Source organism: Gadus macrocephalus, chromosome 15, assembly GCF_031168955.1.
Source record: "Gadus macrocephalus chromosome 15, ASM3116895v1".
Taxonomy (NCBI): domain Eukaryota; kingdom Metazoa; phylum Chordata; class Actinopteri; order Gadiformes; family Gadidae; genus Gadus; species Gadus macrocephalus.
Genome location: NC_082396.1, coordinates 9,773,735 through 9,784,018, shown reverse-complemented (window position 1 = coordinate 9,784,018; position 10,284 = coordinate 9,773,735). Strand labels below are relative to the sequence as shown.

Genomic DNA, 10,284 nt, shown 5'->3' with positions numbered 1-10,284 from the left:
AAAGGAAATCGCCAGTCTGCCCAGTATGGGGTCCCCTTTCCGCTGCCTCCGCCTCTCATGCAGCGGGGGGGATGTCAGCGCTGAAAGCCGGGGCGCCCGGGGCCTGTTGAAAGATGCTGAGGGAACTACGAGAAAGGGGCAGAAGGCTGTCCTGAGGTGCAGACTTAACCTGCTGAAGAGCTGCACGGCCACAGGGGGGCTGCTAAAAACGTCTCTTCCAAGGCACCGGGTTGTCTTTCATGTATTTTTATATATTGTCTAATACAGCGCTTTATTGGACGACATTGCCCTCTTGGTGGTCAAGTTAGTGTTTTAAACACGGAAACCAACCCGGTGACAGGTGAAACTCGGCGCAGAGTGCCACCGCTATAGGGGGAACAACTGCCAAGGAAGTGATGGAAAGACACCGGTCCCTCCTTACTCTCACTTTATCTTCCTGTCGCCGTGAAGCCATTATGTGATTCTGTCCCTGAGCTATTGTCCTCTATAACAGATCAGGTACACCTGCAGAGAGCACAGCGCCTCAGGGGAGGCAAAGAGGAAAGGCTGCAGAATGAGAGAGAGAGAGAGAGAGAGAGAGAGAGAGAGAGAGAGAGAGAGAGAGAGAGAGAGAGAGAGAGAGAGAGAGAGCTTGAGAGATAGAGAGCTAGTGCCGTACACTAACCAACAGGGGACTACACTCTCATAGTAAATAACACAAGGGTATAAAAGTAGAATATATATAGATGTAGATGTATTAAAGTAAAAAAAAATGGTGGCAGTGCGCATGCTTCACGCCACCTAGGTGGCTGCCACACTCACACACAGGTGGGGCCTACTTGGCTCCTCCAGACAACAGTGCAGGGGGGTGGTATTGGAAAACCGGTTCATTGTAAAAGTTTGCAGACAATGATCTAAGGTGCTCTCTCCCTGAGTGTGTGTGGTGCTGGCTGGTTTAATCTGCGCAGCCCCACCCGGCCCAAGAGTCCAATCAGTGTGACTCAGGCCAGGGGAGGCCCTAGCTAGAGGCAGGGTAGCATCGTAGTTAGGTTGTTGGTTCATTCCCCAATGTCCTCATAAAGATGCCCTATCCCATATCTTCTCCTCAATGACCGAATTACTTGTTCGTTGATTATCTAGTTCTTTAGTAAACACTTTCAACCACTGTCGCGGTGGACGAAAGCCCCTGCTAAAATGAAGAGTAACTGCTTATGGAAATGACATTATAGATATTTCCATTTTGGCTCCGTGACTTACTTGAAGAGCTCCTGGCGGGAGATGGCTCTGTTGGTGAGCGGATCGATGGCGTACACCGTGAGGTCAGACTCACTGTAGTTCTCCAGCTCGAAGCCGTCGCCGTAGAGACGGGGCCCGATGGCTTCCACGATCACCCTGGCGCCAGGTATCTGGTCCTGGACATAGCGCTCCAGAATGCTACGAAAAGGATTTCGAATTAAACAATCTTTATTAATGCAACAGTTTTCATGCAAAACAAGAGACATGGGACAACAATGCGACAATAACAAAATGAAATGGATTCAAATCACACAATAAATGATACAATCAATATAATACAATAAAAAAAAACAAAAAAACAAGTAGATTTGAACAAAAACAATAATAGGATCCGAAACCAAAAAAACAAACTTTGACACTTTTCAGAAAACACATCGGGAGACGGTGGTGACCGAAGAACCCACATCTGGGCAAAAAACAAAAGTCATTTGAGGAAAAAGTGCAAGAGCAACAGTACCATAAAAGGCGGACATGTTGATATCGTTAGTGATTCATTTTGTGGTCATGGTAGCTAAAGCAAAACTAAAGCCCCCACCGACCGCTGTATTATAAGTACCTCATTTGGCAGCGGGTTTCCCCCCATCGGGACAGTTCGTCTCTCGACATTGAACTCTTGGCAGAACTATTCTGGGATAAATTATTCTGGGCAGGGGCGTGGGTGGCGGGGGCAGTAAATCTGCACTCCAGATCACTGCCAATAGAAATAAAACCCTCCGGTGGCTGCTGATGTCATGGCGGAGAAACGCCACGGGCACTCAATATAAAATAGGCCTGGACCGCTCCCAGTGAGCCCCGCTAGTGCCCTGCCCGGGGTGTCGTGGTGTCATGGTGTTGCCACCGAGTGTTAAGCACCCCAAATAGGTTTGCTTTATGTACGTATGTTTGTGTTTCTCTGTGTTTCTCTGTGTGTGTGGGCGTGTGTGTGTGTGTGTGTGTGTGTGTGTGTGTGTGTGTGTGTGTGTGTGTGTGTGTGTGTGTGTGTGTGTGTGTGTGGGTGCGCGGCGTCCGGGGAAGAGGAGGCGCAGCAGACGCAACAACGAACACACTGGGAAAACAAATATTAAATGCCATTTGCTTTTCCGATGAGCTAATATGGCTAAAAGCTTTGCCCACCAGGCCCTGCAAACAGAGTAGCTGTTTGCATTTGAACAAGTTCAATTAACGAGTGGACGTGACTGGGCGTCCATTTGCAAGCTTATGACTATAGTCAATAGGGAAGAGAAAACCTCATATGACAGTGAATTGGAGGTGCGTGCTGGTGTGAACTGCCTCCCTGTTTGTTTTCTTTCGGCGCTGGAGCTTAAGGTGTGAGATTGCGTTGACATTTTCTATTCGAATTTTATTGTATTAGAATTATTATCGCACTTTATCAAAGATGCAGGATCCCTCCCCCCCGCAGGGCCTTTCCTGGGGATAATAAACACAAACGTGTTTTGCATGGAATTCTTTGATTTAAGTTATTAAAACTGTATTTGTTGCGCAAGGGATTCCTGCAGAAATGACTTGATGAACAGTTTATGAAAAATAAAGTTTAACCTGGAAGGTGAAATAAAATTCCACAGGTAGACATCCAATAATAAGAAAACATTGATTAAAATAATTCATGTCATGAATATGTAAGGGATAATTTATAGAATGCCGGTCATTATCGGGAAAATAAGCCCGACAGGTCAGAAGCGGCTTATTTTCGATAATGACCTGCGACGTTCTATACATTATCCTGCTTATTACACGGCTACTTGCCGAAACGAAAAAATAACTTTTTACAATTTATTTTTTACCAGCATTTGTAGGGTTGATCAGCAAAGAAATAGTCTGGTTGATAAGTTACCGGACTACTTGCAGAGTGAAACGAAAGACGGCAAAAAATACACTTTTCTTGACAGCGGTCAATTCCACGGCATTGAGAAGACCCGTGTAATAAATAACAATAAAACATTTTATAATAATAAAAATACATCCGTGTCTGACTTTAAAGCAGACTGATGCAGAATGTTGATGTGCTCTGACTGACAACCAACAGTTCGAGTCCGGCAGCTTTGGGCAGTTGGCTGACAATTTAAACATGGTCTCACCTAATCAGCTGCTCTCTGTTCTCCTCCACCACAGTGGACGGGACGTTGGAGACCACGATCTGCATGTCCAGCGCGTTCACCACTGAAACCTGCCACGCGGCCCAGAGAGAGACCAAGACAGAGGAAGACAAAGAAAGACACAGTCAGGGGGCAATCACCCAAAAACCTTTTTGTTGAAGCCAAGAAAATAACCTCGATTCAGGAGGCATTCTCTCCTGTTTTACTTTGGCAAAGCAACCAAGGAATACTCATACTGCAACCTAATGACATTGCCGGGTTTTTCCTATAGTTGAGAGTTGAACTAGTATCACCTCGGGGTGTCCAGGGGGGCGCTGTCGAAAAACGCACAGCAACGCAAAAGCAGCAAAAAACTAAACACTTATAATAACAACTCGAAAAATAGCCGCCCCACAGAGGCAAAGCAGCGTTGGTGTTATCGGGGCTTTATGGGTGCCAAAACTGAGAGGTGCTAGTACACTGCCCAAAACACCAGCACCCCACTATAGAATTCAGAACCAATTCGATTTGAATGTTTGCCAACAAAAAACCTTCATCCAACCACAGCCAAACATTGACGGGTAAGGCACACTGATGGTGATGTGTTTGTTGGCGTGTGTTGGGGTTTTTTAAGCAGAAAGAAAGCCGAAATATACAGCCAACCTCGGAGCAGAACATTTTGTTTCAGGTTATCCAAGTTATATACACAGCAGACCGTAAAACAGTGCAACAACTGCGTGGACAAACAATCGTCCCGATCAGTTAAAACAGTACTAGTTTGTGGATTTTTAGTATTACAAGGTTTGTGTGTGTTTGGTGTGTGTGTGTGTCTGTCAGTCTACCTGTGTTCCCATCGGTGGATCCGGCTGTCTATCAGTGTCCCTCTGTGCGTATGGTTCTGTCCATCTGTCAGTGTGTGTGTGTGTGTGTGTGTGTTTGTGTTTGTCTTGGCCCTACACCAGTCCAAACACGGCTCCACTAATTATCCACTTGTACCGGTGCCACCACACAACCCTACCAGCGTTCCCATCCGCTGCCGTCAGCCAGGAGCTAACGGCCTGGGAGGGGTGTCTGTGTGTGCGTGTGTGTGGAGACTAATCCCCCCCGCCGGGCGGCCAGAGCTCCCGTGCGGCGTGGCCGTGGAAATTACGTTTCCCGCTGAAAAGGACCCGAGCCGTCACAGTTACGCCCCTCTCGTCACTCGCACACATCACGCATCTGATGTCCTGCACCCCCCTTCTGTCTCATTAGAGGCTTGTTAGCCCCGGAACATTCCACATGAAGCGCTCCATAAACCTCCTGCCTGCCTGGGTGGAGAAGCACCGGGATGGGGGGGGGGGGGGGGGGGGGTGGTGGTGGGGGGGGGCTGGTGATGGGCGGGCTGGTGGTGAGGGAGACGGAGCGACAGCACAGCGGGTGGGTGGTGACTATTCTTTTTTGGGGAGGGGATGAAACGGAAATGTAGAGCGAGACGATGCAGAGTCACAACGGCAAAGAGCCACAATGACATCTACCAGTGTGCAGACACGGATATATGCACACACACGCCTACATATGCACATGCGCATGCTCACACACACAAACACAGATACACTCAAACCCACAGGACACACACACACACACACACACACACACACACAGACACACGCACACGATGCATACACTGACACACCGACACAGAGACACCAATTACGCAGCGCTGAAGACTCGCAGGTCTCTGCAGTACAGGGTTTAATTGGTTCTTGTGTTCGTAGCGTGAGCTGGATCTGCATAGCGTACTGGAGTGGTTATTAAATGGACAAGGAGATAGTCCAGGGTTTTCGAACCTTTGGCTTTTGCAGTACCGCTTAATTATTATATTGCTGACCGTCTCATATGGCAACGGAAAAAGGGCACAAAGGTTGACCCTGTTTTGAATAAGCCATAATTCTATATTTACAACTATTTTCATCATCATCATCATCAGAACACATGATAAACTTAGCAACATGAGAGAAACTCAAACAAAAGTTTCTCTGAACAAGATAAACTCATATAAAAGTTTGGCTGGTTGCTAACTATGTCGAACTATGTTTGAATTTATGCAAGAATGTGTGTGTGTGGGTGTGTGTGTGTGTGTGTGTGTGTGTGTGTGTGTGTGTGTGCGTGTGTGTGTGTGTGTGTGTGTGTGTGTGTGTGTGTGTGTGTGTGTGTGTGAGAGTGTGTGTTGTGTGGGCGCCGTAATGTGCGTCAATTTGTGTGCATAGTGTGTGTATTAGTTTGTGTGGGTGTGAAGACATATCATTAAAAAAATGTTCATGACATCAAACCCAACAGTGGTTCTTATTACAGCCCGCCAGCATTCTAAGCCTATCTTTTTTTTTTTCTTGTTCGTAAGTAGCACCATCGTTAATAAAAATTCACCCTGTTGCAATCCTTGCAATGATATCAGTAAACATAGCTCTGTGGGTGAACATTATTAATGCATCTGATTGATTTTCTCTTTTTACTTATAATTTCATGTTCCATTTTGCTGACCTTGAATGTCCTGAACAAAATATTTTTTATGAAATGATGACGTTGAGTGTTGAATACACATTGTCACTTACAGGATGATTGAAAATGTATGATGAATGAACGGCAAGATGAGAATGACTAATGAATCAGTTAGATAACCACAAGTCTCCACCAAAATCGGCGCTGTTGCAGACGAATGAGTGAATGAATGACTTAACCATGCCACCGATATCTCGCCACACTCATAACCACATATTCTTTGTTGATGGTGAACAAATGAATAAACGATGAATCAGTGAAATGACGGCGTCACTAATCACAAGCTCACTTGCCACCGTATCTGCACTTTTTCTGATGCGGAAGAACAAATGAACGGTCCAGCGAGTGAACAAGCAAACAAACAAAGGAACGGAGTGACCCCATCACACATCCCTCGCCGCACAAACTCACCACCACGTCGGCGCTGTTGCTGAGGCCGTTGCCGTAGTCGTCGGTGGCGATGACCTTGAAGGGGAAGTAGGAGCGGCGCATGTTGCGGTAGTTGATGGCCGACTTGATGACGCCCGTGTACGTCTCGATCACAAAGCTGTCGTGGGAGGCGCCCTCCTCGGCCGGCGGGATGATCAGCCGGTACGCCATGGCGCTGAAGTTCCCCGTGTCTGCGTCGGTGGCCTGTGGTGGTTTAAAACACGTATTTAGTTATAATTTGCCAAGCAGATGCTTCCCTCCAAAGGGACTTCCAAGCACGGTGGAGGATAATCGAAGCAGACAATCAGAATCAGAGTAACAACAAACAATTCCAAGTGCTGCAAGACAAACCAGGGTTCTTAAATAAAACGCCTGGACCGAGTGAACAGTAACCAGGGAGTGCGCACACACCAACTGAACGCACCGAGGAGTGACACAAACACACACACACACACACACACATAAACATAAACACACATACACTGAATGGTAATGTCAATGCAAGAAGAGATAAACTTCACATTCCAGAAGGACGTAAAAGTGTCATTTGTGGCACACAATGTCTCCTGAATCAAATATTCCACATTACAGTCAAAAACAACAACACTAAAAACAAACTGTGTATTTACAAGTTAAGACAATTCAGCCCATAAAGAGGAAAAGTTTTTCATTTGAGGCGTTTACCGACCGAAGAAAGAAAAAGTGTGTTGTCACATTGAAAGCAAATTTGGTGACACACAGACACACTGGACATTTACTGGACAATGACTGTGTAGTACCGCTTACCGCTTAGCCATGACTGTGTAGTGATACCACCTCGCCAACAGGGGTCAAAATAGTTTCCCCGGGGGACGGCTACATCATGAATGCTTTGGCTGGCTCCCACGCCCACATCGATTTTACGAGCTGCTTGTCTATAGTGACATTGATAAATAGAAGCAATCTCTCTCCTTTCCCCTTCGGCATCAGCAACGTAAGGGAGAGAGAAACAATAAGATGCCGATGGCAGGGCTGGCTTTATATCAAGATATTGAGATGTCAAGATTCGAGAGGCGGGAAGAGACACAGACTTCCCTTATGATAAACCCTAAAACAAAAATACAACTCCCCAAGTGCGTTATAGTGTGAAATACTAACGTGAAGGGTGAAATGCTCAAATTGTTCAATCATTAAGAGTAAAACTGATTTGGCTTGATATAAATGGCAATTGGACACGAAAGATTAATCTTGTTTTAAAAGCCTTCAGGGCTCAATCTTGGCCTTGATGTCAGCACAAAAAAGTCAACTTCACAATCTATTATGTGTCAGGCGGAAAAACCGACGATCAAGGCGTTGTGAGCGGTTTTGCGGGGGCGTCGAGGTTGTAGACAAAATTTTGCATTGATGCGCTTGTACGTTGTTTGAAGGCGAGGTGCTCCACAGAGACACCATTGTAGGATGAGGACCGCATGATTGGGGGCAGTGAGTTTCAGGGGCTGCCGCTCAAACCATTTGATGATGAAACCAGAGTGGTGGAGGAATATCTGGTTGTCCTCTCTTCCCGCTCAGGCCAAGTGAGTGAACCGTGACTCTGCAAGTACGTCACTGCAGACGGCGAGGGTTTGTCCACTTATTCCAGAAAGTTCTCTCCTTATCTCCTATAACCCTCTGACGGATTAGCAATTCTGAATGTCTTCATTACTTAACTCATAAGCTCCTGAACTCCATTGTCGTCTGTGCATTAAATAGGTTTGAACAGCCCAGCCTTGACCAGCACACCCCTTCTGCCTGAAGAGGGACGGGTAAATCATGTTGTGTATAGGGACTTCCCCTCTAGTGTGAGGGTTTGAACGTCAATGTCCACTGCAAGTAAGCAAGAAGCTGTTTACCAGCTCCTCAGAAACGTGTCTTAATGCAGTGTTGTTGTTTTGTAAGAACGTGTCTGCTTGATGACAGAATAGTGCGTTAAACGTGACTTTCGGTCTTGAATGATAATGGTGTTCTTATCGAGACCCCAAACAAACCTCCTTCCACTAGTAAACAGTTAAAAAAAGTATCTGGAAAGGTTTTAAATCAAAACAGTGGAGACTGGCCACAGTGGAATGCACTTCTTAAAATACACTTCTCAAAGCTTCATCCACTCGCGCAAATGAGTTTCTCTTCGGCAGAATTTCTCCGTAATGAAACAGGGAACAAGGCGCAGTGTTACCCCTCGCCGTTCTTGGTTTCCAGCCAAGGCTCTGTACCGTCTCCCAGAAGTTCTGCTACAGCATAGCAGGACTGCAGGATCCCAGATTACAAGCCCAGGGGTCACATTGAGTTACGGTATTGTTCGCTAAACTGTTATCCCTGTGCAATCTTCTCGCGCTGAAAGTCAAGCAATTTCCTAATGTGAACGACACTTTGCCAACTCCACACAACCCAATTGTCTTTACAAATACACACAGCGAGTAATTACGGTTTGCTGAGATAACCTGTGAGCCATTTCCCCCCAGCTGGACTCCTCGTCTCACTGTAACCGAGGATATCAGATGGCAACGATCTACGATGTAGAAACAACCCTGAATGTCGTCATCGGCTGCAGGTTACAGAATTGATGGGATAACTTTAAGATCACTGATTTTAAAGTTATCCCAACAAAGTACAGAGGTCAATAGGTCAATCGCCCACAAAGCACTTCCCTCTAAAGCCACTCATAATGATTATTGCTAGCTTTAGAGGGAAGTGCTTGTGGGCGATCGACCTCCATCACCAATTGAACGGGACCCCGATTTCCTAAAGCCATGTTGACCATGAATACAGATATGGAAACCATGAGCACAACATTCGAAAATATCGGCCATTAAAAGCATCCCCTCTTAGGCTTGTCAACGCGATTACATTGCACTTCACACTATACAGCGCAATATAAACAACGCTCTTGTAAAGTATGTAGGTACACAACGTAAAGCAATTCCCAAGTAAATACAACAATATTCTTCGGCAAATTAAGTAGGATGGCTTTCATGTCATTAAATAGCTATTAGGAATCCAATGTTCGTCCAATTAAATCACAAACATGGAAAGTTATTTAATTGCAAATCCAATCAAACATGCAATTGCAGCTTATATGGACTGGCTTCCCAATATTTTTGACTTTCCTACTATTTTTGTATTTTAGGAATGGAACGTTTCAAAGTAAGAGCAAGCTTTTTCCTGCGCTCCAGTTGATCCAGTTATTCAGTCATGCATGCAGAGAAAGAGAGAGAGAGAGAGAGAGAGAGAGAGAGAGAGAGAGAGAGAGAGAGAGAGAGAGAAAGAGAGAGAGAGAGAGAGAGAGAGAGAGAGAGAGAGAGAGAGAGAGAGAGAGAGAAAGAGAGAGAGAGAGAAAGACCAAATAGTTTTGACGTCTACGCTGTTTGTAACCCCCAGTGAAAACCTGTACATGCTCACACACACACACAAACCCCCTCCCCCTACAAACACACAAACACACGCAAAGCACACGCAATCCCTTAGACATAAAAATACACATACACAAAGACAAACAATCCCTGACACACACATATAGATACAATCACAACACTGACCTGCACACACACGCAAACCCATTGACACATTCATACACCTACACACAGACTCATAATACCCCCAGATACACTAATCTGCAAAACAGAGACAGCGACATCTCCTCATTAGAGAAACTAATTTTAAGGAAACTTTTAAAAAGTTTTAAAATAGGAGAAAGTTATTCACTTTTTTAATCAGCCTTTTTCTAATAGGATACTTAAAAATACATTGGCGGAAACAAGGCTCCTGAGCAGTAACGCAAGTTGAATACTGTGATCCTAAATCCAGGAGGGAGAGAAATAGAGTGAAATACAGAGATACTGACAGAGAGAGAGAGAGAGAGAGAGAGAGAGAGAGGTGCTAGGGCATGGTGCTACAGGGAGTGGATGTGCTGAGTCATCCAGCAGATTCAGGAGCTCAGGGGCTAAGCGTCCGTGAGATGGAC

The 10,284-nt window shown here is 45.6% G+C and overlaps 1 protein-coding gene across 1 annotated transcript in view; it reads right to left on the bottom strand.

Moving 5' to 3' along the window:
- The window catches only part of LOC132473020 (protocadherin-15-like), a 191,929-nt gene that overhangs the window by 21,174 nt on the left and 160,471 nt on the right, over positions 1 to 10,284 (bottom strand). Inside the window, 3 exon segments of the mRNA XM_060072940.1 lie at positions 1,237 to 1,413; positions 3,351 to 3,439; positions 6,294 to 6,515. Of these exon segments, the coding sequence (XP_059928923.1) occupies positions 1,237 to 1,413; positions 3,351 to 3,439; positions 6,294 to 6,515 (488 nt within the window).